The sequence below is a fragment of the Didymella exigua genome (assembly GCF_010094145.1).
Source record: "Didymella exigua CBS 183.55 unplaced genomic scaffold M421scaffold_5, whole genome shotgun sequence".
NCBI lineage: Eukaryota > Fungi > Ascomycota > Dothideomycetes > Pleosporales > Didymellaceae > Didymella > Didymella exigua.
Window position 1 is genome coordinate 560,139 of NW_022984779.1, and position 27,138 is coordinate 587,276.

The 27,138-nt window shown below is 57.3% G+C and overlaps 11 protein-coding genes across 11 annotated transcripts; 5 read left to right on the forward strand and 6 right to left on the reverse strand.

The window, feature by feature from the left end:
- Positions 1-36: 36 nt before the first annotated feature.
- M421DRAFT_417467 (catalase) lies at positions 37-3,137 on the reverse strand. The gene is made up of 3 exons (XM_033591474.1): positions 2,332-3,137; positions 2,048-2,284; positions 37-1,997 (listed from the first exon to the last, which is right to left on the reverse strand). The coding sequence occupies exons 1-3, from the start codon at positions 2,639-2,641 to the stop codon at positions 310-312; spliced, it is 2,235 nt and encodes a 744-aa protein (XP_033451949.1). The 5' UTR covers positions 2,642-3,137; the 3' UTR covers positions 37-309.
- A 1,791-nt stretch (positions 3,138-4,928) lies between these two features.
- M421DRAFT_417469 (uncharacterized protein) lies at positions 4,929-6,622 on the forward strand. The gene is made up of 4 exons (XM_033591475.1): positions 4,929-5,144; positions 5,356-5,755; positions 5,806-5,931; positions 5,983-6,622. Coding segments are annotated over exons 1-4 (1,023 nt in total). The 5' UTR covers positions 4,929-5,142; the 3' UTR covers positions 6,478-6,622.
- Positions 6,623-6,760: 138 nt separating this feature from the next.
- Positions 6,761-9,929, forward strand: M421DRAFT_417470 (protein transport protein Sec24). Its single transcript, XM_033591476.1, has 3 exons — positions 6,761-9,201; positions 9,247-9,693; positions 9,749-9,929. The coding sequence occupies exons 1-3, from the start codon at positions 6,976-6,978 to the stop codon at positions 9,758-9,760; spliced, it is 2,685 nt and encodes an 894-aa protein (XP_033451951.1). The 5' UTR covers positions 6,761-6,975; the 3' UTR covers positions 9,761-9,929.
- A 75-nt stretch (positions 9,930-10,004) lies between these two features.
- Positions 10,005-11,723, reverse strand: M421DRAFT_55203 (acetyl-CoA synthetase-like protein; the record flags this gene model as incomplete). The annotated part of the gene is made up of 2 exons (XM_033595289.1): positions 10,005-10,634; positions 10,695-11,723. The coding sequence occupies 2 exons, from the start codon at positions 11,721-11,723 to the stop codon at positions 10,005-10,007; spliced, it is 1,659 nt and encodes a 552-aa protein (XP_033451952.1).
- A 479-nt stretch (positions 11,724-12,202) lies between these two features.
- On the reverse strand, positions 12,203-13,039 carry M421DRAFT_98800 (uncharacterized protein; the record flags this gene model as incomplete). The annotated part of the gene is made up of 1 exon (XM_033598661.1): positions 12,203-13,039. The coding sequence occupies one exon, from the start codon at positions 13,037-13,039 to the stop codon at positions 12,203-12,205; it is 837 nt and encodes a 278-aa protein (XP_033451953.1).
- Positions 13,040-13,368: 329 nt separating this feature from the next.
- On the reverse strand, positions 13,369-14,442 carry M421DRAFT_45601 (uncharacterized protein; the record flags this gene model as incomplete). The annotated part of the gene is made up of 1 exon (XM_033594675.1): positions 13,369-14,442. A coding segment is annotated over one exon (1,074 nt), but the record flags the coding sequence as incomplete, so codon positions are not given.
- Positions 14,443-15,338: 896 nt separating this feature from the next.
- On the forward strand, positions 15,339-16,358 carry M421DRAFT_417472 (uncharacterized protein). The gene has a single exon (XM_033591477.1). It carries the CDS (start codon positions 15,553-15,555, stop codon positions 15,949-15,951), a length of 399 nt encoding a protein of 132 aa, XP_033451955.1. The 5' UTR covers positions 15,339-15,552; the 3' UTR covers positions 15,952-16,358.
- M421DRAFT_405990 (Pkinase-domain-containing protein) lies at positions 15,972-17,729 on the reverse strand (the record flags this gene model as incomplete). The annotated part of the gene is made up of 6 exons (XM_033590303.1): positions 15,972-16,582; positions 16,635-16,740; positions 16,790-16,852; positions 16,902-17,127; positions 17,186-17,310; positions 17,357-17,729. The coding sequence occupies 6 exons, from the start codon at positions 17,727-17,729 to the stop codon at positions 16,261-16,263; spliced, it is 1,215 nt and encodes a 404-aa protein (XP_033451956.1). The 3' UTR covers positions 15,972-16,260.
- Positions 17,730-18,171: 442 nt separating this feature from the next.
- Positions 18,172-19,153, reverse strand: M421DRAFT_417474 (vacuolar ATP synthase 16 kDa proteolipid subunit 2). Its single transcript, XM_033591478.1, has 4 exons — positions 19,001-19,153; positions 18,754-18,951; positions 18,619-18,704; positions 18,172-18,563 (listed from the first exon to the last, which is right to left on the reverse strand). Exons 1-4 carry the CDS (start codon positions 19,079-19,081, stop codon positions 18,521-18,523), a joined length of 408 nt encoding a protein of 135 aa, XP_033451957.1. The 5' UTR covers positions 19,082-19,153; the 3' UTR covers positions 18,172-18,520.
- Positions 19,154-19,812: 659 nt separating this feature from the next.
- On the forward strand, positions 19,813-23,828 carry M421DRAFT_2351 (Rho1 guanine nucleotide exchange factor 1; the record flags this gene model as incomplete). The annotated part of the gene is made up of 3 exons (XM_033588439.1): positions 19,813-22,750; positions 22,798-23,654; positions 23,706-23,828. The coding sequence occupies 3 exons, from the start codon at positions 19,813-19,815 to the stop codon at positions 23,826-23,828; spliced, it is 3,918 nt and encodes a 1,305-aa protein (XP_033451958.1).
- Positions 23,829-24,828: 1,000 nt separating this feature from the next.
- Positions 24,829-26,544, forward strand: M421DRAFT_98805 (uncharacterized protein; the record flags this gene model as incomplete). Its single annotated transcript, XM_033598662.1, has 1 exon — positions 24,829-26,544. One exon carries the CDS (start codon positions 24,829-24,831, stop codon positions 26,542-26,544), a length of 1,716 nt encoding a protein of 571 aa, XP_033451959.1.
- Positions 26,545-27,138: the final 594 nt, after the last annotated feature.

Below are 27,138 nucleotides of genomic sequence, written 5' to 3' on the forward strand. Positions count from 1 at the left end.
CACGTGAGCATTCGACCCAGTCATGGGCTCACTTTGTTCGTGTTGAAAGAAAGGTTAACGCAACGGCTACAGATCTTTGTGTCGCATCCTGGAAACCGAACGTGTTTGAGACAGGGTTTACATTCAGCTCTGAAAGACGATCCGCGACATTGTCACTCACGAGAATATAAGTTTAAAACCATGACGCCAATCCACATCAAAGACCTTGTCGGAGACTGCGTGGCGAAAAAAGCCGCTACTAGTTTGCAATTGTACGCTAAAAGTATATAGGAGATGTGAACACGACTACCATGTGCTGACGAACTATCTCTAATTGTCGAGAGGGTAACGATCTAAGAACTTAAAAGTCTTGAGGCCCTCGGAGAGCTTCTCCACAATCGAGGCCGTGCCGTTTGAGCCGAATGCATAAACACCTGGGGTACCGGCCTGGACGCCGGCAGCGGAGAAGACCTGACTATCAGAGCCAACCACACCGACAGGCTTGCCCCACTTGTAGCCATCCTGAACAATTTGCAGAGGACGACCGGCAGGAAAGAGGGTCGAACGCCAGCTGGAAGTAGTGTTGGAAGCAGTGGTGTTGCTGTTGGCAAGGTTTCCAGGAGCCGCGAACAGAGCGCTGGAGCTGCCGTCAACAATGATTGCATCGAATTGGATCGCCGCAGTCGCGGAGTAGGTCTGGTCGATGCCATCGCCAAGGTGCTCGGCAACAACGGAGAAGCCAACGTTGACGGCCTTGAGAGCGGCCTTGAGGCTGGAGGCTATGTCGCGGCTGGCGGCGTTGGATGTCAAAAACCCAACCTTGAGGCCGTCAAGCTTCAGAAGGGGTGACTCGGCGACGCTGACGCCGATTGTAGTGTTATCGTGGTAGTAAGTATCGTCAGCCGCGGGTGCAGTCATGCCAATAGCTTCGGCAACACGGACGGCGACATCGTGACTAATGCGGTTGAGCTGGATGAGAACGTTGTTCTTGACGACATCACTCTTCAACTGAGAGACCTCGAAGCGCATAGCGTTGACGACAAACTGCTGCTCGACAGGAAGGAGCGAGTTGAAGAACAACCTCGGCTGCGACCAGACGTCGGCAAAGGTGGAGGACACAGAGCGTACAAGACTTCCTCCAGTAGAGCGGTTAGGAGCAGTAAAGAAGCCGCGGCCATCCTTTTGTGTTGCCTGCTTGGGCGAACCAGCATTGAGAGTGTTGGGAGAGTAGGCCGCTGTGTTGAGGGGAATATACATCTGACCAGCTCCATCACGCTGGTTGTTGTGGACCTTCACTCTGGGCTGGTTGATGGGCAACTGCTCAAAGTTGGGGCCGCCGTGTCGGTTCAGCTGAGTGTCCATGTAGGAGAACAGGCGTCCTTGCAGCAGGGGATCCTCGGAAAAGTCGATCCCGCGTACTACGTGGCCGACCTGGAACATGACCTGCTCCGTCTCCGCGAAGTAGTTACGAGGGTTGCGGTTCAATGTAAGCTTGCCAAGAGGCGTGAAGGGGACGATGTCCTCGGGAACGATTTTGGTCGGGTCGAGCACATCGAACCCCCAGCGCAACTGGTCCTCTTCTTCGAAGACCTGAGCCTCAAAGATCCACTCAGGGAACTGACCGTTCTCGATGCTCTCGAACAGGTCCTGACGGTGGAAATCGGCATTCAATCCTGCGGTGGCTTGAGCCTCCTCCCATAAGAGGGAGGCCTTGCCCTGCATTGTCCTGAACCTGAACTTGACGAGCTTGGTCTTGCCTTCATCGGTGACAAAACGGAAGGTATGCACGCCCCAACCGTCAATATGTCTGAAGGAACGGATGGTGCCGTGACCGCTCATTGCCCAGAAGAGGGTGTGCATGGAAGACGGCTGCTGGCTGAAGAAATCCCAAGCGCTGTCATGGGCAGTCGCGGCTTGTGGGATCTCGCTCTCTGGCTTAGGCTTAACGGCATGGATGAGATCTGGGAACTTGATGGCATCCTGAATAAAGAAAACAGGAATGTTGTTACCAACGATATCTGCCTATGATCAGTTTGCTGTATCACATTGATGACCTTCATAAGCTTACCGAAGTTGCCTTCGTCTGTATAGAAGCGGACAGCAAAACCGTGAACGTCACGCACAGTATCAGCTGATCCTCGACTGCCAGCAACTGTAGAGAATCGAATGAAGACCGGAGTCTCTTTGTCCGGGGTGCTCAAGAAAGAGGCACCTGTGATGTTTGACCAGTCGCCATAGCTCTGGAAGACACCATGAGCACCAGCACCTCGGGCGTGAACAGCTCGCTCAGGTACACGCTCGTGGTCTGAAGATAATTAGTGTCTGCGGATTGAAATTTCCAGGCATACTTACCAAAATGGGTGATCTTCTCACGGAAGATGAAGTCTTCCAACAGTGTAGGTCCACGCTCGCCAGCACTTAAGCTTTCCTGATCAGGAATTGGTCCTCCGGCGTTCGTAGTCATGTACACGTCTGTGTCATTGACTTCGTACTGGGCCATGAACTCGTCGGTCTTTGAGGGTACGCTGTAGGATCCATCTGCCCGCTTGACCTGAGGGTGACTGGCAGGCACGTCGCGAGTATCAGCTTCCATGAACGGACATGAAGCTTGTGCAACGTGTACGTAAGCAGCGAAAGCTGCAATGAGCCCGGATTTGACCATCTTGGCGGATGTAGTGGATGTACAAACGAGACGAAGCGTCGAACAAACAACCGGAGGCACAGTGCTTTATACACCTACACGTCCGTATTGTGGAGAGTAAGCCCCGTCAATTCACTGGATATGACAAGCTCCTAGTTCAGGAAAACACCAGTCGGATCGTCTCTTGCTCACCATTGAACAGTCCCTGATTTGATCAGCTGCCTGTTCTAGAGATGGGAGGCGCCAACTCGCCGGACCCGCTTGTGATTCTACAGATTGATTACTTGATCAAGTGTGAAAAGACCACCCCGAGGCTCGTGCCAGACCTGATCTGGTAATCAACCTGCCTATCACTTCCTGGCTGCCAATTCTGCTTGTGGAAAGACTAGGTTCATGCACGAAAACGGCCGCGTTACTATAAGGATATTATGAGCTGCGCAAGGACATCCTGGAATGACCAAAGGGAGCAGGTCGCGTGCTGCATGGTGGTTAAGGCGTACATTGTATCCTTCGAGGCGATACCGAGCGATTGGGAACACTCAGATAGACTCAGCGGCGTCGACAGCGACTCTTGGCAGCGTCGATACGCGTCTTGAGATGTGATCTTGCCGGGCTAAACTTCCGTCGTAAACTTGGTCGGAGCCGCCAGACACGCGTTCCAAGTCCTTGGAAGTGATATCAGATACGTCATCAGACCGTTCACTAAGCGGTAAATGATTGTATGATCATAGCTTCGTCTATCTCCAATCGTACGCTTCAGAGAACGAAGCATCGCCGAGCCAGAATTTGGCCGCTCAAATCGTGCAAGGTTGTTGTGAAGCTAAGCCGCTTGTCCAGTAAGAAGCTTTAGAAGGGAGGAGATCATGTCGTAGCCACCCAGGTGCAGGACACGGTAGTGCTCTTTGCCCGGCTATCCGTCTTGGTGTGGAGACGCAAATCCCAACAACATGCGATTTCAGGATGTGAAAGTCTCTTGTGAATCAGGTACGGTGATGGCCCAGAAGCTCAGAAGTTAGTAATGTGCACTGATCGGTGGCGCCTCAACAGCCAAGCCAAGGCGAATATTAAAGTTGAGCAAGCTGATCCTGGGCAGCCCTGCAGTGCAACATTTCGGTTGATGCACTACGGGCACCAAGAGAAACTTTTTGGTGGAGCAGCAGGGATGCTAGTAGTAGTCGCTGTCAATAGACCCAACATGATTTGTCAAGATGGTTCATTACACTTCTGAACAACAAGTACTGGCAGGATAGAGTAAATTTCAAGAGCAACTCCAGCAATCTGTATGTCAACATCCGGATAGAAGGACAAAAGGCCTAAGCTGCGCGTTCATTAAAAACCCGATGCGACCAGCTCTGGACAATATGCTGAGCCTAACACGGTGTCACGAAGTTCTTTTTCAGAACTTCTGGGATGAGAAGCAAACGAGGAAACGTTCCGCGACTGCAAAGATCGTCAGGAGTGTCCAGTGCAGATATGGTTAGCACAAGACCCTATCATCTGTTGCACTACAGGGCACGGAACATTCACGAATGCCGGCCACAGCCAGCGACAACGGTCCCGCCCTCTGTGCCCTCGGCAGATCGAGTGAGTGTCACGTTACCTAGTCGAATGCTCCATCACGACCACCACGGGCCGAATGACTCTTGACGGATTTCGAGAGCAGCGATTAGTTGCTGTATTCTCACATGATGGTCCACAGCTCTGTAGCAGTCAATTCCCCATCGCATGTCGCGCAAAAAGCTTCTCTTGTTTTCTGGCATCTCACAATGGATCTTCTCATCTTCTCGCACCGGACTAAGTTTCTGCTCACTTGTCGAGTGGCTAGATAAAGGTAAGTGCAAGGCTTCCAAATCAGAGGCATGATTAACCGTGCGTCCAGTGTAGCTTTCTCGTGCTAGGTTGGAAGAGGCATGCGGTACGGTTCGGGGCGAGCACCCTGGGAGTTACATGGGCCTGGTCTATTACGAGCATTTCCGGGGTAAATGTTCTCGGTCAAAGTCTCCTACCGCAGCCAAGCTGCCGCGATATAATGTTTTGTTGCACCGAGCACTTTATGCGCCCGCAGGGTCTGAGAATGCAGGGCTTCATAAGCCGCTTTTTGTAACTTGGGATGGGAAGATGATACGTCTGAATCTGAGCCTGCATCTTGATGGCCGTATCGTGGATGTGGCGAAAGCGATGTCTCGTGGTACAATGAGCCAATGAGTTGTGGCTAGTGCAGCGCAGCTTCCGGCATGGGTATGACGTACCGGCCATTCCGCGATTTCCTGGTCCATCGAGACCCCCCGCCTCGACCTCGAACAGACGCATTCTCCGACCCCAGCATCACAAAGATTAGAGCGTCGAGTGATTCAAGGGCCCCACCTTGATTTCCAGAAAGGTAGCTTCGACATCTTGTCAGTCATTCCTTTCCGTCCGAGCCGATGCTGCGCATGCGCGCAATCCCTCGCGTTCAGCAACATGGCTTACGAAGTGGATAAACAGCATATTTCAAAGAAGAGCAAACACAGAGATCCGCCAAAATGTAAGTTCCCTCATGTCTCTTGTCGCAGCTATCGTCCACCATCGCCCGCTACTCCACCTCATTTCCTACGCTTTGTTCAGCATCATCTACACTGCCTCAAACTTCTCGACCTGGCGCATTCGGCAGTTACTATACATCTATACGACCGGCATACCGTAGCACCTGCCGTTTCTCACCTATTGAGATTTCTCACTAACTATGCTGGCTGCAGGAACCGATCACTTTCGGTCCGGTCCAAGAAGGCCAGTTCCGGCGTCTCCGAGAAGCAGCCGTCAAAGCACCGCTTTACGATGGCATCTCTGCGCGGCACACAGCAGCCGGAGCTCTCGAAGAAGCTGTACAAGATTATCAAAACCGAGAACCATGTGATTGGCGCTCACGAGTCCGCTGCGCGCGAGCAAGTCAGTGTTGCTAGACAACTCTCGGAATGGGGCGAGGCAACCGAAGATGAGACAATATCAGAGGTGTCAGACAAATTGGGTGTGCTTATGGCGGAGATTGCAGAACAGGAGGATCTCTATGCACAAGCCTTGGAAGACTACCGAGGAGTCTTGAAGCAGATTCGCAACACCGAGAGCTCAGTGCAGCCCAGCCGAGACCACAAGGCTAAGGCCAGGCCCCCAGTCTATTCGATGGTGTGATAGTACTAACAGGAGTTCAGATCTCTGACGAGATTGCCAAACTCAAATACAAAGAGCCTCAGAGCACCAAGATTGTTCAGCTCGAACAGGAACTTGTCCGCGCCGAGGCTCAGAGCTTGGTGGCGGAGGCGCAACTGACCAACATTGTATGTTCCATAGAGCCGCTTGGGTTAGAATAGCTCACTGACCATGTGCAGACACGTCAAAAGTTCAAGGAGGCATATGACCAGTACTTCGCAGCTACGATTGAGCGTGCTGAAAAGCAGACCATTCTGGCGAAGCATGCTCGTCGACTTATCAACCTCGTTGACGACACCCCCATTGTTCCCGGAGATGCGCATCCTCCTTTCGCAGGCGCAGAAGAGTCCCGTCAAGTACTGAATGATGCGGAAGACGACCTTCGCAACTATCAGTTGCATGTTGAGCCTATCACCTCTAACGCTGGCAACTTGGGCGTGGGAGCCATGCCTGGAGCACCAGTTGGTGGCGCGTCTTTGCAACAGACTGCACAGTACGCGAACACGGTCGGCACGAGTGAGGATGGCGGTTACGCAGAGTCGAGCGTGCAGGGCACCGACGTCGGAAGCCAGCCTCCGTACCCTGTGTCAGAATCGGAGAGACTGGAGCAGCAGCAGGCTGACGAGATGAAAGCCACTCAGCAGCAGCCGGTCTCGTTCCAACACGTTGCCTAAGTCGGGATGTGCTGAGACGTTGCCACGTTTGGTTGCTTGCTCGGAATGATATGCTGGTAGCGTTCGGTACGGTTGTGTCTTGTGACCATCTGGTCGATTAATGTTTATGTAGAGCTGTTTTTAATTGTAGCTTCTTACCCCCGAGTTCTTGTTCATTTGACGACGGTATGCCACGTGAGCACGAGCAGAGACGACACCTGGCGTCTGTGGGAGTGAATATGTCATCATATATCTCCAACTTGCAATGTTGGCTGCCTGGTCGGAAAAACAAAGAGACAAAAAGGTGCTCTTTGCCTCGAGGTGGTGTACTTAAAGACGCCTGTGCGCGTGGGTTTGGCGGGGAGCTTCTAGCGCGCGGAATGCGGCGACCCAAGAAGACACATCGAGCTCTACACCGTCACTTCTGTATCTAAGTAGCCTCGACCACAGCACCGCACACCCCCACGACCGCGTCTTTGCTCGAAACTGCACCGCCACCGGGGCTCTGCTACACTCACCATGGCGGACAATCGCAAGAAGAGGGACAGATATGCGGGCGCCGCATACGAGTTCGGAGCCAACTCTGGAGTGAACCAAGGCGGAGCTGCTCCCCCTCCGCCAGGCACAGTGCCTGGCTATGGAGCACCTGCGCCTGGCTATGGAGCACCTGCGCCTGGCTATGGCGCCCCAGCTCAAGGATACGGCGCTCCGGCACCATCATACGGACAGCCCGCATCGCCATATGGACAGCAGCCCGCGTACGGCCAGCCTCCTGCCCAGGACCCCAACGCACTCGGCCAGCAGTTTGGACAGATGAACCTGGGCTCCCAGCAAGGACAAGCGGTGCCGCAGCAGCAACAACAACAAGCGACCGCGGCGTCGCAGAACCAGTTGTTCCCCTCCGACCTGATTGCCCAGCCCTTCCACGTCTCTGAGCTCTACAACCCCCCACCGCCCATCAACCTCCCCGCGAACGCCGCCGCTACACCCTCCGAATTCGCGAACGAGTCGAGCAAGTACTTGCGCTGTACTCTGAACACCATCCCCACCAACCATTCGTTGCTGAAGAAGAGCAAGCTGCCGTTTGCGCTGGTCATCAGCCCCTACGCCAGCCTGCACGATTCAGAGGACCCTGTGCCCGTGGTCCACGACCAGGTCATCAGCCGTTGTCGACGATGCAGAGCATACATCAATCCCTTCGTCTCTTTCCTCGATCACGGACACAGGTGGAGGTGCAACATGTGCAACCTGACCAACGACGTCCCTCAGGCTTTCGACTGGGATGCAGCACAGCAGAAGAGCGTTGACAGATGGCAGCGTCCCGAGCTGAACTACGCCGTGACCGAGTTCGTTGCGCCGCAGGAATACATGGTCAGGCCGCCGCAGCCGCTGTGCTACTACATCTTGCTGGACTGCACGCAGGCTTCTGTGAACAGCGGTCTGCTTGCAGTTGTCTCGCGGGTCATCAAGGAGGCGCTGGAAAGGATACCGAATGCCGACGGCAGGACGCGCATTGGATTCATGGCCGTCGACTCGAGTCTGCACTTCTTCTCCATTCCTCCGGATGACAGCGAGAACAACGATGCCCACCAGCTGGTCGTCTCTGATCTGGACGAGCCCTACCTGCCAATGCCCACAGATCTGCTCGTCAGTCTGAGCCAATGCCGCAACAACATCGAAAACTTCCTCGACCGCCTTCCCGCCATGTTCCAGAACACACACGTCCCCGGTTTCGCGCTTGGCTCTGCCCTGCGATCGGCGCATAAGCTGATCTCGCCGCTCGGAGGTAAGATCACGGTCATCGGTGCTTCACTGCCAAACGTTGGACACGCTGCATTGAACCCAAGAGAAGACAAGTCTTTGTTGGGCACTGGAAAGGAAGCCAGTCTCTTGCAGCCAGCTAACAACTGGTACAAGTCGTTTGCCGTGGAATGCTCTAAGAATCAGGTCTCGGTTGACATGTTCCTTTTCTCCTCGCAGTACCAGGATGTTGCAACACTCAGCAACCTGCCTCGATTCACGGCCGGTCAAACATATTTCTACCCTGGATGGAACGCTGCTAGGCAAGAGGATGTTGTGAAGATTGCAAAGGAACTGTCCGACTACCTGTCTGCAGAGATTGGCCTTGAGGCTGTTCTTCGTGTGCGTGCCACAACTGGTCTGAGGATGTCTGCGTTCTACGGCAACTTCTTCAACCGCTCCTCGGACCTGTGCGCTTTCCCTGCCTACCCTAGAGACCAGGCTGTTGTGATCGAGGTCGCTATCGATGAGACCATCAGCAAGCCATTTGCCTGCCTTCAAGCTGCTGTGCTTCACACAACTTCGAGCGGTCAGCGCCGTATAAGGGTTCTAACACTCGCTGTGCCAACCACAGAAAACCTTGCAAATGTCTACGCTTCGGCCGACGCTCAAGCTATCACCACCTACTTCACTCACAAGGCTGCTGAGCGTGCTTTGTCGAGCGGTCTGGACGCTGCTCGCGATGCGCTGCAGAGCAAGATCATTGAGATCCTGCAGACCTACAGGAAGGAACTGGCTGGTGGCAGTATGGGTGGCGGTGGCCTTCAGCTGCCTCAGAACCTCCGTGCTCTGCCCATCCTGTTTTTGGGTCTCATTAAGAACGTCGGTCTCCGTAAGAGTGCACAGATTCCTTCCGATCTGCGCTCAGCTGCTCTTGACCTTCTGTCGACACTGCCCCTGCGCCTGCTGGTTCAGTACATTTACCCGGCCTTCTACAGTCTTCACGTAAGTTTGCAAGTCAGCATCGCGAATAGTTGCTAACAATTATAGGACATGCCTGATGATGCTGGTACCCCTGACCCCACAACTGGCCACGTCACAATGCCTCCTCTGATGAACCTGACATCACAGTCCATTGTTCCCTTCGGTCTGTACCTGCTCGATGACGGTGTCAATCAGTTCCTCTGGATCGGCCGCGACACTGTCCCCGCTCTACTGGGCGACGTCTTCGGTGTTGAGGACCGCACACAGCTCAAGCAGGGCAAGGCTTCTCTGCCAGTGATCGACAACGACTTCTCCGAGCGTGTACGCGCAGTCGTCGAGAAGTCTGGAGACCACAAGAGCAAGGGTGTTGGAAGCATTGTCCAGCCTTCGCTGTACATCATTAAGGAGGATGGCGAGCCAAGCTTGAAGCTTTGGGCTCAGACATTATTGGTAGAGGATCGCGCGGACCAGGGCGAGAGCATTATCCAATGGATAAGCAAGCTGCGTGAGAAGGTGAGTCGAAGCTACAGAAGAAGCTTTGGAATGATGACTGACACGTGGCTTCTAGGTTGTCCAGTAGACGTAAAAACCGCGTTATGTCAAAATGTAGCTTGTAATGACTTGGAATGGCGTAGGCGAGTTGGAAGTCACAGTCGACTTGGGTGGTGGGTGGACTGTCACGAGCATGGCCATAGAGCGTTAGCCAGCTGCATGCTCGCAATAGACGCAAATGAAACAGCTCTTGATGATTCAATGTGCCACTATAATGTAATCGCGCTAATGTGATATAGATCTCGATACAAGCATTGGACGCTCGCACCTTCTCACAGCTTAGCTCGACTCTCAATGCCAAGTGGCACATCGTCCTTCGCCCTCTCCTTCAACAACCGTCTCAAAATCTTCCCGCTGGCACTCTTCGGCACCTCAGCCACAAACACAATCCCACCTCTCAGCCTCTTGTGATTCGCAACCTTGCCCCCGATCCAGTCCACAATCGCTTTCGCCTCGTTCTCGCCGGGCTCTGTCGAACCCAAGCCCTTCGCAGCAACAACGTACGCCCGTGGCACCTCGGTGTGCATATGCTCGTCCTGCACACCGATCACCGCGACGTCCTCGACGCCCTCGCTATCCATCAGCTTGCCCTCGAGCTCGGCGGGCGCGACCTGAAAGCCCTTGTACTTGATGAGTTCCTTGACGCGATCGGTGATGTAGAAGTTGTGCTGCTCGTCCTGGAAGCCGATGTCGCCCGTCTTGAAGAAGCCATCGTGCGTGATGGAGGCGGAGGTCGCGGCGTCGTTCTTCCAGTACCCCTTGAATACGTTGGGACCTGAGAGCCATAGTTCGCCGACTTCGCCGGGCCCCAGCTCGGCGCCGCTGCTGGATATGTATTTTGCAAGCATGCTGGGGAACATCTTGCCCACGCTGCCTACGGAGGTGTACCATTCGTCCCAGGGCTGAGGATGTGTTAGTCACATGGTCAGTCAAGACAGGGAGAGGGGAGGGGGAAAATATACCTGTGTATGTGTCATTGGGCTCGTCTCACTCAGGCCATACGCCTGATTAATCTTGATGCCGAGTCTCTTGTGCACGGCATCGACGAGTTCCTTTGTCAACGGCGCGGCGCCGCTCGTGATCATCTTCACGGACGAGAGGTCGTACTTGTCCACCATCTTGTCTCGTGCCAACCGCACAATCACCGGCGGCGCAACGTATATGAACGTGATGCGGTGCTCTTGGATCGTTCGCAGGAACGTCTCCATATCAAACGCCGGCATGACGACCAGCTCAATGCCCCGGTGCAGCATCTGATGCACCAGCCCTGTGAGCCCGTAGATGTGAAAGAACGGCAGTACACCGAGGAATTTGTCATCCACGGAGGTATACCAGCGGCCGACACTGCCCTTGATCTGCATAAGATTAGCCACGATGTTGCGGTGCGTGAGCATCACGCCCTTGGGCAGCCCCGTGGTGCCGCTCGAGTACGCGAGGAAGGCGAGATGCTCTGGCTTTGCTTTCCTGCGGCGGTACCGCAGCGCGCCCGAGGTCTTGCGGATATTGCTCCAGTGCTTGACGCGGTGCGAGGCGTCGCGCTCCGCGCCGAGGAGGATGACGCGGTCCTCTGGGATACCGACTTTGCGCGCCGCTTCCAGCGCGGTCGAGAGGAACGCTTTGGTCGTGACGAGCGCCCTGGCCTCGCTGTTTTGCAGTTGGTATGCGAGTTCGTCAGCCGAGTAGCCTGGGTTCGCTGGCGTCACGATTCCGCCCGCAAAAAAAGTCCCGTAGATGATTGGCGGGACGTCGATGTCGTTTGGCGTGTACAAGGCGAGCACTTCGTTTCTTTGCCAGTCCCAGAGGTTGCAGAGGCCCTCTCCGAAAGCTGTCGCGTGGGCCTTGACATCGGCGAAAGTGTACTTGCGGTCTGAGCCGACGGCGCGGTACAGGACCTTGTCGTCTGCGAAATCCTGGTCCTTGCGGTCGAAGATCAGGCCCCAGAGATCTGTATCTGGGATCTCAATATCCGGGAATGGCGATTTGGTGGGCATGTTGTCCAGTAATCGCAGGCGCGTTGCAGGTTGACAGAAAGTTCGATTGAAGATCAGACTTTGTGTCAGCACCGAGTTGTAGATTTGGACCCGACAGGATGGTATCAGGCACCCAATACTTCGCTGTGACCTGCACGCAATCCAGTAAGAGCGATGCAGCTGCGTTCCATCTGCATGTGGCTCGACTCAGCTTCGTTTTGCGGGGAACCTCGGTATTCAGCCTCATGACGTCGCTCGCAGCCTCGCCCGTTGAACCGATGATCAATTAACTAGCGCCAGGTCGAAAATGCTGAACATTATCGTCGAGCTAATAAGGTGGGCATCAATGATACACTCAGCCCTAGAACCTATGCACCTTGATCGCAATAGAGTAACGCTAGAAAGCGCCGAAAGAAGCCGTAACCAGCGCCGTGCGAAATGACAGAGACAACGTATTGCATACACCGGAAAACAGCGTGCAAAGTACGGGAGGTTTGGTATCATCTGAACGTCGCCCACAACCTAGCCATCCAAAAGCTGATCATCAACTCCCTCCACATGGTATCCAGGTCCTCACTCAAGCGCACAGTCGGCACAACGCCGCTAGGCAGCAGCTGGAGCCCTTCTGTCGCCAACAGTCTGCCAGCTGTGTCTCTCCACTCAAAAGGTTCGGTAAGGCCGTCTCTCTCCACAGCTCCACTCTTCGACTTGCCCTTGCTGAACAGTCCACCCCCAGCGCTGACCTTCCTGCAAGTAATGATCTCCCTTACGGCAGAGTTTGGCCCGGCGATGTGTCGAATGTGCCACGTTTTCCAGCCAAAGGTAATTTGTAGTGTGCCACCGTAGCAGTGCGGTTTTTTGCCCACCATGTAGTATTCGTTCTCGCGAAAGGGCGGATCTGAGATCTCGTAGAGGGTTTGGGCGTGGTCGAAGTGGAGAGGTACCTCGTGGGCGAGTTGAAGCTCGGAAGCGCGCAACCGTCGTATTCGCAAAGGCGAGTTGAACGAGTCAAGAGGGGACGAAAGCTGGTAGACGGGACTGGTAGGTGTGTGGATGAATGTGCTGTAGAGCAGAAACTCGGTGTTCTTGGGATCTATAGTATCGTAACCGGGGAGCTCGTCTGCAGCAGGCGGCGACACAACTTCGCTGCGCGGTACATTTGTTGGAGGCGGCCCTAAAGGCACGGCTGGGATCGCACTTGGTGGTGGTCCTGGAGGTGGCGCGTAGCCGCTTGCTTCCGCATATGTTGGTATTGGAGGATCTTCGGCTTCTTGGAGTCGATCACGCGCTTGCGGCCTATGTGTCGTGCCTTCAAAGGGCGCTGTCTTTTCAGCCATCTTGTCGGGGAACGGCAGCGAGGCTTGCCGTATGTTGTGACTCGGCCGTGGTGCTGCGCGTTATTATTTGAGGCGAGGTGGTGACGTAGGCCGGAGCTAGAATGCTCAGACGTGGGGTGAACGGCGCGCCAAGTGCTCCCCGCCCGTCTCATCCGATTCGACAGCTGACAAAGATGCCGAAGCATGAGAAGTACAAAGTGATACAGGAGCCCTCCGCACAGTTGGACTTTTGATGTCGAGCTAGGCTGTGAGCTCACAAGTCGACAGTAGAACACCTAGGTAGGCTTTCTCGGCGCCAGCAAGCACATGTCATGCGCTTCGGGGCTTTTTGTGTACCAGCCTTCATCGATCAAGGTTGTCTCCTTGTCTCTCCAATCATCAATCTTCTCTGCAGACTTGAAGTCGAGGTCCGCGAGCTTGGATGTGATATCGCCATCATGGACCGGCACCACCACGAACAAAGAGCAATCCCGTAACGTCATTGCAAGGCGAAGGTCGTACACGAAGTTGAAGTCGTCACGGGGGCGTGCATAGCGCTGCAGTATACCTTCTGAATCCAGGGTTGCTTGAAGCTTCTTCAAGTGGAGAAGCAGCCTTCGACCATCGCCCGTGGTGAAGTAGGTGACTACGCGATCGACGAGCGTATCGAGAGCTATCTCCTGTGGCAGTTGGGCGTTCGTGTTGGTTCGAAGTTGTACTGACAGTGCATTTGTAGCCCAGCGTCGGATGTGAGCTACATCGGCGTCCGCAGCGGGGTCCTCATTGCTCAATCGCAAGGGGCAGATGTAGTCAACCGGTATGCCTTTCCCTCGCGAGAACTGTAGCGCGCACGTTCGGCATCGGATCGCATCCGGTGGTGCTGCTGGTGACTGTGCTAGCCACTTGGGCTTGATCTCAAAAGTGATGTTTTGGCCCGACTCGGTGGACATGTCTGGTAGTAGGATGCCAAATTGGGCTGCGCCACTCAGCGATTGGATAGCTGGGACCATAGTCTTCAGTGCGGACATGCCTTCGTCAAATAGCACCACAGGAAGATGAGCCATGAGATGCTGTTCAAGGTTGATCTCCTCAAGAGTCTGATTGGTCCCAGTCGCGGTTCTGGGCGACACGAACAGTGGTCGTACGTCTGCCATAAAGCCGTCGACGATGACTTCTGACCTGAGGCTCTTGGGCAGGCCTTTGCTGACCCTGAGCACCTTGTCAAGCACCAGCTTGGCTGGTATTACTGTTGCAATTTTCCCAGAGTCTCTGACGGCAACGAACAGGAAGCCGCTTGCATTCTTGACGCTTTGGTGGGGCTGTATGCTGAACACCGCATTCGCTGCCCCTTCGTTCAGCCTTTGGAAACAGACGAAGAATTGTTGCAGGTCCTTGGTCTCCCTGCGCATACAGCATAAGGCGCTGGGGACGTCAAGCGAGTGGAAGCTCTCGACTTCTTTCTGTGTAAGCACAACTGACACGGGGCCCTCAGTATCAGTACTTGGTTCGAGATGTGGCAACAACGAATGTGACGGCTGACGTCCATGGCGGGCAGACCCTTGCGGGTGAGGCTTGTAGGACACTCCGCCGGCTGGATGCAGCTCGAAATGGTGGTTGGCGAGAAGATGAGCGTTCGACAACCGAGTGTGCAGGACGTCCAGATCGGACAATTGAGAAGGCGGTCGCTCTTGAGATGCTGTTGACGGTCCAGTAGAGGGAGTCGTAGAGCCTTCCACCTGATATCGTAGGTGAGCGTTGCTTGCTCGCGCTGCTTCTGCTCCTGCAGAATGTGAATGAGACTGCACTCTTGCTGGGGGTGGCTCGTGCATGTCATTGCCCGGTCTTGAGGTAGAGCGCTCAGCTTTGCGCGGCCATAATAATGTGCGGAACTTGTCGAGGGTTGGCGAGGATAATGGCATGATAGGCTGGAATGCGTTCGTCTTGTCGCATCCCGGGAGTGTGTTTGTCTTGTTGCGTCCCAAGCAGCAGCATTACTCTTGCCTCGAGCGATCAGGTGCGAGGTATCCGCAACGTTTTCAGGAGAACAACAGCGATGGTCTCCGTGCAGTCTTTGCAGCCTTGGGGATATTCCGTGATCCGAAGTACCCAGCTCTTCAAAAGCTTGTTGTCCCCGGCTCAAAGCTCGGGTTCTATGATCTCTTGCTGTTGGCAGCCAATGTCGTGGCGCCGACCTGGTTGCAGCGATGACGTCTTGTCAGCCAAACGCAGAGGTGTGATCTCGACAGCGTGGCAGCTCGCACCGCCGAGTGGGATACACGTGGAACAGAAACAGAGGAAGTCGTTCGTCCATGTTGCGAGCTGTGCCGTTTCCGAGCTGAAATCGTGGCGCGTTCCCGTCGTGAGCTTCCTCTGGTACGGTGGAGCGCTCGCAACCAATCAACGCGTTGATCCCGCCATCTCACCGACGCGACTGCTCTCGACATGACGCTTCACTTTCTTGTTCCCAAACGAGCCTGAGCTCGGTTACGCCCGCATCCTCGACGTCAATCCATCGCGAACAACCAGCCGCCACAATGCCCGCACCATCGCCCCTGCCAACCTACCTCTACAAGATCCTCCCCTCTGCGCCACCATCACCCCTCCCCGACCGTCTGCCGCTCTCAGACCTCGACCGCAAGGATGGCTTCATCCACCTGTCTACCTCTGAGCAGACAGCAGGTACAGCAGACAGGTTCTTCAGCGACGTCACAGAGCTGTGGCTGCTGAAGATTAAGCGCAGCACACTGGAGGACGGCACAGATGGCCATGGCAAGGCCGGCGCGGACAACAAGGCGAGGTTCCAGTGGGACGAGACGGGCCACGGCGCCTTTCCGCACTTCTATGGAGGAGACTTGGGCAAGGGCAACGTGCAGGAGGTGATCAGGGCTGGGAAGAAGGGGACTTGGGCTGAGAGCCTCAAGCTCGAGTGGTGATATTGATCAACCGGGCGGGAGAGGAGCGGTGGCGAGGATATCATTGTATTCGTCGAGTATGGTACAAGTGACGACACGCCACGCTAAGATGTATGCATGAGAACCAAAACCCCATTCCAAAACGCCGTGGATCCGCGTGCAGGCGTAGCATCAACATGAGCGTATCCAATTGTGGCCGTAAGAGGCGCAAGGCCTGATCCAGCGCTGCCCCGTCTCCCCCACAGCCCGTGAATCCTTGCTGCTTCGACTCCATCCCGCCACGTAGTCGGTCCATGTAGACCTCGTCTTCGCCGACGCACAGACTCGTGCCTAAAAGTCGTTGAAGTACTCGTCCCACTTGTCGCTCAGCTCCTTTGTGTACGGATCCCTGTGACTAGACTCGTCGTCGTACTCGTCAAAGTTCCTCGTGTCGGCTGGCCCTCGCAGGTGCGGGACAATCGGCCCCTGGACCTCGCGGTTGTACATCTTGTCCCAGTCAATGTCCTTGAACCACTCGTGCTCCTTGACGCGGCGGGCGCCGCCTGCGATGTTGCCGAGTCGTTTTGAGACGTCGACGGTGCAGAGCCCGGAGATCAGATCGCGAGCGGGGGCGGACATTGCGCTGGGGAAGCGGACCTTGCCTTGTACGATTCTGCGTCATGATCAGTGGAGTGCGTCGGTGGTTCGGGTGGTCGATGGCGTACTGTTCGTAGATCTTCATAGGATTCTGGTCCCAGAAGGGCGGCTGGCCGACGAGGAACTCGTAGACGAGGATTCCAAAGGCCCACCAGTCCACTGCTGTGCCGTGGCCTGCCTGTGTCAGAGTCCGAGCTGGGTAGTGTGCGCGTGTGAGTCTTGCCTGTATTTCTGATAACTTCGGGCGCGAGGTACTCTGGTGTGCCGCATAACGTGTATGTTTCCCCTGTCCGCGTCAGAACCACGTTCCAGAGAGGTCGGCACTGTCGACGCACTATCCTCTACTTTCTTTGCGAACCCAAAGTCGACCAGCTTAAGGTGGCCTTCGGCGTCGATGAGTATGTTCTCTGGTTTCAGGTCGCGGTACGCAACGCCTTCGCGCTCGTGCAGGAACTCTAATATCAGCACAATCTCGGCGGCGTAGAACTGTGAAGTGGGCTCGTTGAAGCGCCGCGCCCGTCGCAGGTAGCTAAAGACCTCGCCACCGGGGCAGTAGTCGAGCTGTGCGTGTCAGTCAGTGGAGCGCTTGGGGCAGGGTGCTGGCGGGTGGCCGACGTACGACCATGTACAGCGAGTCTATGGACTGGAAGCTGGCCACCATTGTGGTTATGAAGGGGTGGCCGGCGACTTTGGCGAGGACGTTGCGCTCGTTGCGTACATGCTCGACCTGCTTGAGGCGGATGACTGGGCTCGTCAGCGGCTGCATGCATCTCACGCTTCCACGCCGTACCGTCGACCTTGCGCAGGATCTTCAGAGCAAAGACCTTGTCGGCGTCGGCCTGCTGGGCGTCGCGCAGGCGCACCAGCCAGACGCGCGCAAAGGTGCCGGTGCCCAGGGTCTTGATCAGCTCAAAGTCCTCCTGGCGCAGGACCTTGCTCGAGTGGCCGACGGGCTTCTGCTGCGGGTCCTTGTGGATGTCGTCCGGGCTCAGCGTGTGTCGCTGGGCCTCCCACTGGACGAGCGAGCGCTTCTCCGCCTCGCGCGGCTTGTCCATGGCCGAGTCGTTGCGGTCGTGCAGCGGAACCGAAGGCTTGCGCGCGCCCTCCTTCTTTTCACGGTGGTGCTCGATCGGGTGGAGCAGCCGGTTGACTGTCGTCGCCATGGTTGCTGCTTCGGGCGCCGGTCACGTCACGTCAGGGTCTGGCACGGCAGGAGCGGGAGTCGCGAGGTCCGAGGGCGGCTTCCAGACTTATGAGGGCATCGCAGGCCTCGCGCGGGGTGGGCGAGACGCAGACTGATGCGGCGGAACGTGAGGGCTGGGTGCGGGCGCGGGCGGCGGCAGGCCTGAAGTGCTGCAGCTCTCACCCAGGGCCAGGGGGGCTTTGCCTGTCACAGTCCGCAGCCATGGCGGGGGGGGGGGGGGGGGCTTTCATCTGGGATGACGCAGCGTGGGGAATCGGCCGTTGCTGCAAGCCCGCAAAAAAGCCGACCTACCGCCGCGCATAGATGGATGCACGGCAGAGCAGCAGCAACCTACGCACTCGACATGTACGCTGTCCAGACGCGCCAGGGTTTCACTGCTTGATTGTTGACATGTGGTTGAACTTGGTGCCAATAATGCATGTCTGTATTCAGTGCGCTGTGCTTGTATCTGACAGACTGCCGCGTTTGGGTACCTTTCCATACATGCTCCCTCGACCTCCTCAAACCCCCTGTCCTGACATGTGCTTCCCATCTGCTTCCAACGAGAACGCCTGCATCTACTAGCAACGAGAGCTCCTGCATCTACTAGCAACGAGAGCTCCTGCATCTACTTGCAACGAGAGCTCCTGCGTCTACTAGCAACGAGAACGCCCCTCCCTGGACGTAAAGTACTGCTCCCAACGCCGGATATGATACATGCAATAGTGTTTCTACCCCAAATGTTCGGTACACGAAGACGATCAAGCACGCTCAGCCACTGGCGCGGGTGTTCATGATGAGGGCGACGATGAGACTGGACGTGTTAGTGCCAGCCCTTCACCAGGCCGCGTCGTAGACATGTGACGTACCCGTAAAGACCCAGGACTTCGGCGAAAATGAGGATGAGGACCATGCCGACAAAGATCCTCGACTGGCGCATGAAAGAACGCACACCCTGTGCCCGTTAGCAGTCGCTCTCCTGTGCTCTCACGTCGTGTACGCACGGCGTCTCCGACAATGCCAATGGCGTAGCCTGCAGCCAGGCCGGACAGGCCGACAGACAGGCCGGCGCCCATGTGCATGAAGCCCGCAAACAGCGAGTACTCCTTCTCGGGCGGGGGTTTGATGTCGCTGGCGATCAGGACGGAAATGACGAGGGCGTAGACGGCCAGGATACCAGACATGACGATGGGGATGAGGGACTGGGCCAGTGTCAGTCTGAGCGCCCGTGACGGGTTCGACAGCTCGCACCTTCATAATCAGGTCGGGTCTGTATGTTCCAATGCCGGCGATGCCCACGCCAGCTTTGGCTGTGCCGTAGGCAGCTCCCATGCCTGCTCGCCATTAGCTCCAATGCGTGTCGTCTGCGGGCACGGGGGAGGGGGGAGGGGACGCACATCCAAAAGACATCTGGGCGGGGTTCAGTCTTTAGCTTGCAAGCTGTGGCGGACGGGGGGGGGGACTCACTGCAAAGAAGATGCCGCTCTGCGTGCTGTTAGCGTGTGAAGTCATGGGCGGCTCTGGGGGCGCTCACCATGCCGAAGAACGGCGCGAAGCTGGGCGAGTAGGAATCGACCTGGCCCGACATGTTGCGTGTGTGTGCTGCTCCGCGACGGCGAGATGTAGAGAGGGGCGACGTTGGTGAGTGATGGGGTTGGATGGCTGGCTAGCTCTCTTGCACTCGTGCAGCAAAGTCCGAGCGGGAGCGTCGCAGCCAGCCAGCCAGCTAGCCGAGACGTCAGTGACCGCCTGCGTCGCCCAGCGGCACGTCTCGACTCCCGCACGCTGCTGCGACCAGCACCGCCCGCCCGCTGCCCTCGCCTGCCCGCTGCCCTCGCCCGCCCGACGCCGTCCTCGCCCGCCCGGCGCTCGTTGATCGCTCTCGCTCTCGCTCGCCCGCCCGCCCGCTCGCATACGCACTGCCTCGTCGCCGCCCGTCGCCTGCACGGCCGCCGCGGACCCCTCGCTGGGGAGACAGCACGAGTGCTCCTCCCGACATCCAACGCCCGCCTCCGAATGTGCCCCGGCGCACCGCAGCGACCACTGCCGACTGAAGCGCGCCCATGGCCAACTACGGGAGCCAGCAGGGCGGAGGGCCGTCGCAGCACGGCCAGCCCTCGGGCGGCGCGAGAGACGCCGCCTTTGCGAACATCTTCGGCGCCAGTCCCGCCATGGCCGGCCGCTCGCAGACCATGACCTCGCAGTCGCACGCGCGGATCCCCGACCGCGCCGCCACCATGTCCTCGCAGACGGCCGACATGATGCACCGCATGCCGCCCGTACGGCCGCCCGTCAATGGCTACGACCGCCGCCCGGCCGCCCCGTCCAGCTTCGACCCGCGCGCCCCAGCCAGCTTCGACCCGCGCGCCCCAGCCAGCTTCGACCCGCGCGCCCCGGCCAGCTTCGACCCGCGCGCCCCGGCCAGCTTCGACCCGCAGCGCCCCCAGAGCCACGACCTGCCGCCGCAGGGCCACCAGCGCGCCATGCCGCCGCCCAACGGCTACCCGCCAGACCCGCGCTTCGCCCACGGCCCTCCCCCGCAGCGCCAGCCGCAGCCGCAGTACCTGCCCCATCCGCTGCGTCCAGAGCGCCAGCCCTACGGCCAGCCCCAGCGCTTCGACCCGCGACCCCTGCCTCCTGGCCAGCCGCCGTTCAACAAGCCGATGCCTCCGCGCCTCGCAGGTGCCGGTGCGCCCGCCATGAACGGCGACCCGTACCGCTCGCAGTCGCTGGCGACGACGCCTCGCCCGCAGTTCAACGGGCCCAGCCCGAGCTACCAGTCGCCGGCAAACGCCTTCCGCCAGCAGCCCTACATGAATCACATGGCGAGAACCACTGCCCAGGGTCGTGTGGTGCCTGAGCGACCAGACGAGCGGACCATGTCCATGACTTCGTACCGCGCCGGGGGCGACGGCGACTTTGGACCGCAGCAGACGATGATGAGTGGGCGCGTCATCCCTGCCCGGAGACGAGAGTCGGACGGACAGGAGATGGACCCCAGCGCTCAAAGGCCTCCTGCGGCTTCCCCGCCAGCAAGCACGGGCCCCGGGACAAGGACCAGAAACGCAAGCCAGGGCAGCATAACGCAAATGCGCACCATGTCCATGGCGTCTACAATCGCCCCGTCGATTGCTCCGTCCCAAGCTGAGCGCACAGAAACCATGTCCTCGGCCGTCACCCGCCCGAGCAGTACGGCGACCAGCAGCAGCAGCAACAGAGCCTCTGGCCAGTCTCACGCCGGGACGATTGTGCCCGCGGAGCAGCAGGGGAGGCAGCGACGCGCGCCTCTTGTGTACCCCGCACTGCTCTCGCGCGTGGCCACCACCTTTCAGGACAGGGTCCAGATATCGGAAAAGGAGAAGGACGGGCTGGTCTACCAGAGCGCCTTCACCGGAGCAGACGCCGTCGACCTGATTGCCTTTATCATCAAGACCACCGACCGCAACTTGGCGCTCCTGCTTGGCCGATCCTTGGACGCCCAAAAGTTCTTCCACGATGTCACGTACGCGCACAGGCTGCGCGACTCGACAAACGAAATCTACCAGTTCAGGGAAACAATGATGGAGGAACAGGCTGATGTGAACGGCGTCTTCACGCTTCTCACCGAATGCTACTCGCCGACCTGCACGCGGGATAGACTGTGCTACTCGATTGCCTGTCCTCGCCGTCTTGAGCAACAGGCCCGCCTCAACATGCGCATCCAGCCCGGTCTCAAGCGTGAAGAGTCTCGTGCTAGTCTCCACGAGGACACGAATGACGAGGAGCAGAAGCTCTGGATCAACACGGTTCCCAAGGATGTCGCTGACAGCGTCTCGGACAAGGAGAAGAAGCGCCAGGAAGTCATCTCTGAGCTCATGTACACTGAAAGAGACTTTGTCAAGGATTTGGAGTATCTCCGTGACTTTTGGATGAAGCCACTCAGAAACCCTGCCACCTCGCCGATTCCGGAACACCGCCGCGAGAAGTTTGTTCGCACTGTCTTCAGCAATTGCCAGGAGGTCTACATGGTCAATTCGCGCCTGGCAGAATCTCTGACCAGGCGGCAACAGAAGGAGCCTGTCGTGCGCAACGTCGGAGACATCTTCCTCGAGTACGTTCCTCACTTCATTCCCTTTATCAAGTACGGTGCGAACCAGCTGTTTGGAAAGTACGAATTCGAGCACGAGAAACGGACCAATGCTGCCTTTATGAAGTTTGTGGACGAGGTGGAGCGCATGAAGGAATCGAGGAAGCTCGAACTCAACGGATACCTCACCAAACCGACGACGAGGTTGGCCAGATACCCGCTCTTGCTGGAAGGCATCCTGAAGGCGACTGCCGACGGTAATCCCGACAAGGAGGATCTGCCAAAGGTCATCAAGATGATCAAGGACACCCTGTCCAAGGTCAACGTCGAGTCTGGAAAAGCCGAGAACCACTTCAACCTGATGCAGCTCAACAAGGACCTCAAGTTCCGTCCGGGAGAGTATGTCGACTTGAAGCTCACCGACGAGAATCGCCAGCTGGTGTTCAAGGGCAACCTGAAGAAGACGCCGACAGAGACTACCGGCGACATTACGTGTTATCTCTTCGACCACGCCATCTTGCTTGTTCGCACAAAGACTGTCAACAAGCGCGACGAGCAGAAGGTCTACAAGAAGCCAATCCCGCTGGAGCTTCTGGTCATTACTCAGATGGACGATATCATCCCTCGTCTGGGCATAGCGAAGAGGCCTTCAGGAACGACCCTGATGGGTGCTGGCGCGAAAGCCATACAAGCAGCCGCGCCAAGGGCCGATGCAAACAAGCAGCAGGGCTATCCGATCACATTCAAGCATCTCGGAAAGGGTGGCTACGAGATGACGCTCTACGCGAGCACCTCGATCTCGCAACAGAAGTGGATGGAGCACATTGAATCACAGCAACGGTCGTTGAGAGAGCGCAGCAACATCTTCACCAAGTCCATCATCAACGAAGGCTTCTTCTCTGCGGCCATCAGGGCCACCTGCGCTGTTCCTCTTGGTAAGATGGGCGTGGCACTTGACGTGACTCGGCTGACAATTCTGCAGATGGCGGTCGCAAGCTGGCTCTTGGTACGGATGCCGGCGTCTACATTGTGGACCGCAAGCCCAAGGATGCTTCCATGCGGCCCAAGCGAGTCCTGGACACCAAGGGTGTGACACAGATTGACGTTCTCGAGCAACATCAGATCCTGCTGGTACTGGCCGACAAGACCCTGTACTCGTACTCTATTGAAGCCTTGGATCCCGACGAAGCCCAGGCCGCGGCCAAACGTCCGAGAAAGATCTGCCATGCCAACTTCTTCAAGTCCGGCGTCTGCGAGGGGAAGCAGCTGGTGGCGTCAGTCAAGACGTCGGCACTCAGCACGACCATCAAGGTTTTCGAGCCCAAGGAGAACATGGCCAACAAGGCCAAGAAGTCTGGTTTCGCCAAGATGCTCGCCCAAGGACAAGACCAGCTCAGGCCGTACAAGGAGTTCTACATCCCTACCGAGTCCTCCTCGCTGCACTTTCTCAAGTCGAAATTGTGCGTTGGCTGTGCGCGGGGTTTCGAGGTCGTCAGTCTCGAGACTCTGGAGACACAGTCCTTGCTCGATCAAGCCGACACATCGCTCGACTTTGTCGTTCGCAAGGAGAACATTAGGCCGATTCATATCGAGCGCTTGGGAGGCGAGTTCTTGCTGTGCTACTCGGACTACTCCTTCTTCGTCAACCGCAACGGGTGGCGAGCACGACCAGACTGGAAGATCACCTGGGAGGGCAACCCGCAATCGTTTGCCATATTCAACCCCTACATCCTGGCTTTTGAGCCCAGCTTCATCGAAATACGGCACATGGAGAGTGGTGGCCTGGTACACATCGTCACGGCGAAGAATATTAGATGGCTGCACTCATCCACCCGAGAGGTTCGTAATGGCGCGCCTGTTGGTGATGGTCCCACGCTGACGATGACACAGATTCTGTACGCGTACGAAGATGAACTGGGCAACGACGTTGTCGCCAGTCTGGATTTCTGGCAGGCTGCAAACGGGCCCGCTCACAAGCAGTCCATTGAGAGCGCGCGCTACGACAAGAGCTAGAAGCCGCTGTCAAAACCGCGGTCAGCATGGGTTCAGCTGCTGTCAGAACTGGTACAGGCACTGGGCCAGGGGCCATGTCTGTTTTCCATGGTCATGTGCACTCGAACTGCTCATTTCAGTATGGGCATTTGCCCGGTCTAGCGCCAGAACCAGACACTCCCGCGATGGAGCGCGGATGTTATTCGGCTTTCCACTGCGCTTTGTCGTGGGACCACGTCCGTCGACGTGCTAAGGTTGGCGCGAACGGACTGCGCCGCGACAAAGCAGCAGCTCATAGCATTTTCGTCCATCTGGTTTTTGTATAGTGCGCACAGCTGAGCGCGCTGGTGGAAATCTCGAGTGCAAGTCCGGCAAGGGACTTGCCGGGGCTTGACGGGGGGCATGTTGGACGAGATGCCATGTCTGATTAGCGGTCATGATAATGGAACGTCTGTTGATTGTTGTTGGAGCCTGTGCCATGGCAAGATATCAAACTGACTTTCCCCATGTCAAGTGAAACTTCTCTGCAGCGACGTCATGTCGGGTAGGGGGTGGTTGCTGGGCCAACGTCGGTTAGCATCCCTGAAACGGCATTCCTTACACAGACTCCGGCGCAGCCACGAACCACGGCCCAGCAGCCTTGGAGACACTCGCTCACGTCGCCGCTATGCCCGCAAAGATTGTGTACGGGAAAAAGGCAACCGCACGCCCGACGTCTGCGAGCTACACAAAGTTCCTGTCGCCCGAGAACGACGCGCTATTCATGACGACAAAGAACAAGACGGACAAAGTAGACGACCCCGCGACACGACCGGCAAAGACGACCGAGCAAAAGATACAGGATGAGCTGTCGGCGCTGGAAGCACAGTTGGTCGGGTTAGCCATAGACAAGGACGATGCGTCGCACAATGAGGCCTCGAAGAAGCCCAGAAGCAGGTCGAGGAAGGCCCTCAAAGATCGCGATGCAAACACGGTCTCGGCGAAGACCAGCAAGGACACCAAAGGGCTCGAGGATGCAGAGATGAAGGCAAAACCTGTATCGAAAGCGCCCACGCCACCGAGCACACCTCCCCACACAGCCCCCCGCACACCTCCCCGCACACCAATCGCTAGGACCACGAAGAAGAAGAGGTCGAAAGCTACCACGTCGAAGAAGAAGACGCAACTGCCCACTCCAGAACCTACGCCGGAGCGCGACGATATCTATTCGCAGTATGTCTCGCCACTGCTGTCATACAGCGACGCACGGAGGATCACGACGTTTGAGCAGTGGTCGTCGGAGCTGGAACCGCTCTTCGAGATCACCAAGATCGCGGAAGCGTCCTTTTCAGAGGTGTACCGCTTGTCAGCTATATCAGCAACGACTGGTCTCCGAGAAGAGTCGGTGCTGAAGGTGGTCGCACTGAAGTCCCCCGCAGGCGAGCCACTGCCATGCCAAAGGTCAGAGCGCGCGGTCAGGGATATGGAAAAGCAGCTGGCGAAGGAGACGGAGGAGAGAGAAGAGAAGAACTGGTACAAGTCGCACGTGGCCGATGTTCTGTCCGAGGTCAAGCTTCTGCAGAACCTAAACTACATCCCGGGCTTCACCAACTTCCGCGATCTCACCGTGCTCCAGGGCCGGCCGTCGTCTGCGTTCAGCGACGCGTGGAAGGCGTGGAACAAGGACCGCGCCCGCGGCAAGAAGAGCTGCTTCGCCGACCCAAGCAAGAAGAGCAGCTACGACGCCACCCAGCTCTGGGCCGTGGTGGAGATGCAAGACGCGGGTATCGACTGCGAGAAGCTGATGGAGGCCGGTGGTCTCGGCACAATCTGGGAGATCTGGGACGTGTTCTGGGGCGTGTGTCTGAGCCTCGCAAAGGCAGAGGAGGCGTGCCGCTTCGAGCATCGCGACCTGCACATGGGCAATATCTGCGTGCGCTCGTCGCGCTGCGCGCGTAACCACGTGGTGCAACCTACGATTAAAGACCCGCTGCGGCGCAAGTTCAGATTCTCGGGCCTCGAGACTACAGTCATCGACTACACGCTGTCGCGCGCCGACGTGGTCGCACACGACCGCACAGCGCCGTCACGCTCCCAAGACACCGACACTGAAGTCGCATACCTCGACCTCAGCAAGGACCCCGCGCTCTTCCAGGGCGACGCCGCAGAAGAGTATCAGTACGAAATCTACCGCTACATGCGCGGCGCAGCCCTCTACAACAACCCGCTGCAGAACGAACCCACCGCAGAGCCCAACCCAGCACCAACGACGCCCCGCCGCTCGCCGCGCAAAAACACACACATCCGCTTCCCCGCGTCGCCCGCGACGCCGTCGCGCACCGACCCAGACACCAACCCGGATACCGCCCCAGACACCGCCCCAGACACCGCCCCAGACACCGACCCAGACACCGCTCCAGACACCAACGTCTGGCGCGCATTCCACCCCGGCACAAACCTGGTGTGGACACACTTCCTCCTGCACAAACTGCTCAGACACCTCAGCGGGTTCGAGCCAGAGCACCTATCGGCGCGCGACACCATGGCCAACGTCGAGCTCGGGCGGGACGAGGGCGTGTCCGCAGCGCCGCTGAGGGTCAAGGCTAAGGCTGTGCGGCTGCACGAGCGGCTGCAGAGGGTCGGGGAGTTGCTTTGTCCTGTTAAGCTGGGGAGGGAGGGGGGGTTGGGGAGTGTCAAGGAACTTGTGCTGTACGCGGTGGGGGAGGGGTGGTTGAGGGTTGGGGATGTTAGTGGGTAGATGTGTGAGTGGGTAGATGTGTGAGGGGGTAGATGTGTGAGGGGGTGGATGTGTGAGGGTGTGGATGTGTGAGGGGGTCAGAGTTGGATGTGTGAGGGGGTCAGAGTTGGATGTGTGAGGGGGGCGAGGTTGGGATGGCGTTGCACTGCATTGCGTGGTGTTTTTGTATTCTTCCACAAGGTTGTGTGCATGGCGGGCTCGTGGGCTTGGGGAGTCTTGCTTTGGATATTTTTTAGGCGTTGTCGGAGCACTGCTCTTCGAACGTGGTATTCATGGTCAACATGCTCCGTGTTCTACGTCGAGACTTTTGCGGCGGCGAGGCTGTGAGGCCTTTTTGTTACAGCGTGACACTCACAGTGATGGGAGGACGTTCGCGGGAGTAGGCGTGCGCGTGAGGTGCCTTTGGGTCGATTCGAGCAGGACGTTGCTCTCTTGTGTCCTGCGGTGGTGGCTGCGCGGATGGAGATGCTGTGTCCTCGGAGAGGCTGCGTCCTCGGAGATGCAGGAGATGCAGGAGATGAAAAGGTCAAATTCAAGTCAAACAGTGAGGTCAAGTGAGGTCAAGTCAAACAGTGAGGTCAAGTGAGGTCAAGT

Bases quoted from the DNA above. Each gene is read 5' to 3' on its own strand.
- M421DRAFT_417467 (XM_033591474.1), bottom strand. From the start codon at position 2,641: ATGGTCAAATCCGGGCTCATTGCAGCTTTCGCTGCTTACGTACACGTT. The intron at 2,285-2,331 runs GTAAGTATGCCT...AATTATCTTCAG, and splicing joins TGAGAAGATCACCCATTTTG to ACCACGAGCGTGTACCTGAG. The intron at 1,998-2,047 runs GTAAGCTTATGA...GATCATAGGCAG, and splicing joins TACAGACGAAGGCAACTTCG to ATATCGTTGGTAACAACATT.
- M421DRAFT_417474 (XM_033591478.1), bottom strand. From the start codon at position 19,081: ATGGGAGCTGCCTACGGCACAGCCAAAGCTGGCGTGGGCATCGCCGGC. The intron at 18,705-18,753 runs GTGCGTACACGA...TAACGGGCACAG, and splicing joins TTGGCATTGTCGGAGACGCC to GGTGTGCGTTCTTTCATGCG. The intron at 18,564-18,618 runs GTACGTCACATG...TAACACGTCCAG, and splicing joins GAAGTCCTGGGTCTTTACGG to TCTCATCGTCGCCCTCATCA.
- M421DRAFT_417469 (XM_033591475.1), top strand. The intron at 5,756-5,805 runs GCCAGGCCCCCA...ACAGGAGTTCAG, and splicing joins GCCGAGACCACAAGGCTAAG to ATCTCTGACGAGATTGCCAA. The intron at 5,932-5,982 runs GTATGTTCCATA...GACCATGTGCAG, and splicing joins AGGCGCAACTGACCAACATT to ACACGTCAAAAGTTCAAGGA.
- M421DRAFT_417470 (XM_033591476.1), top strand. From the start codon at position 6,976: ATGGCGGACAATCGCAAGAAGAGGGACAGATATGCGGGCGCCGCATAC. The intron at 9,202-9,246 runs GTAAGTTTGCAA...TAACAATTATAG, and splicing joins CGGCCTTCTACAGTCTTCAC to GACATGCCTGATGATGCTGG.
- M421DRAFT_417472 (XM_033591477.1), top strand. From the start codon at position 15,553: ATGCCCGCACCATCGCCCCTGCCAACCTACCTCTACAAGATCCTCCCC.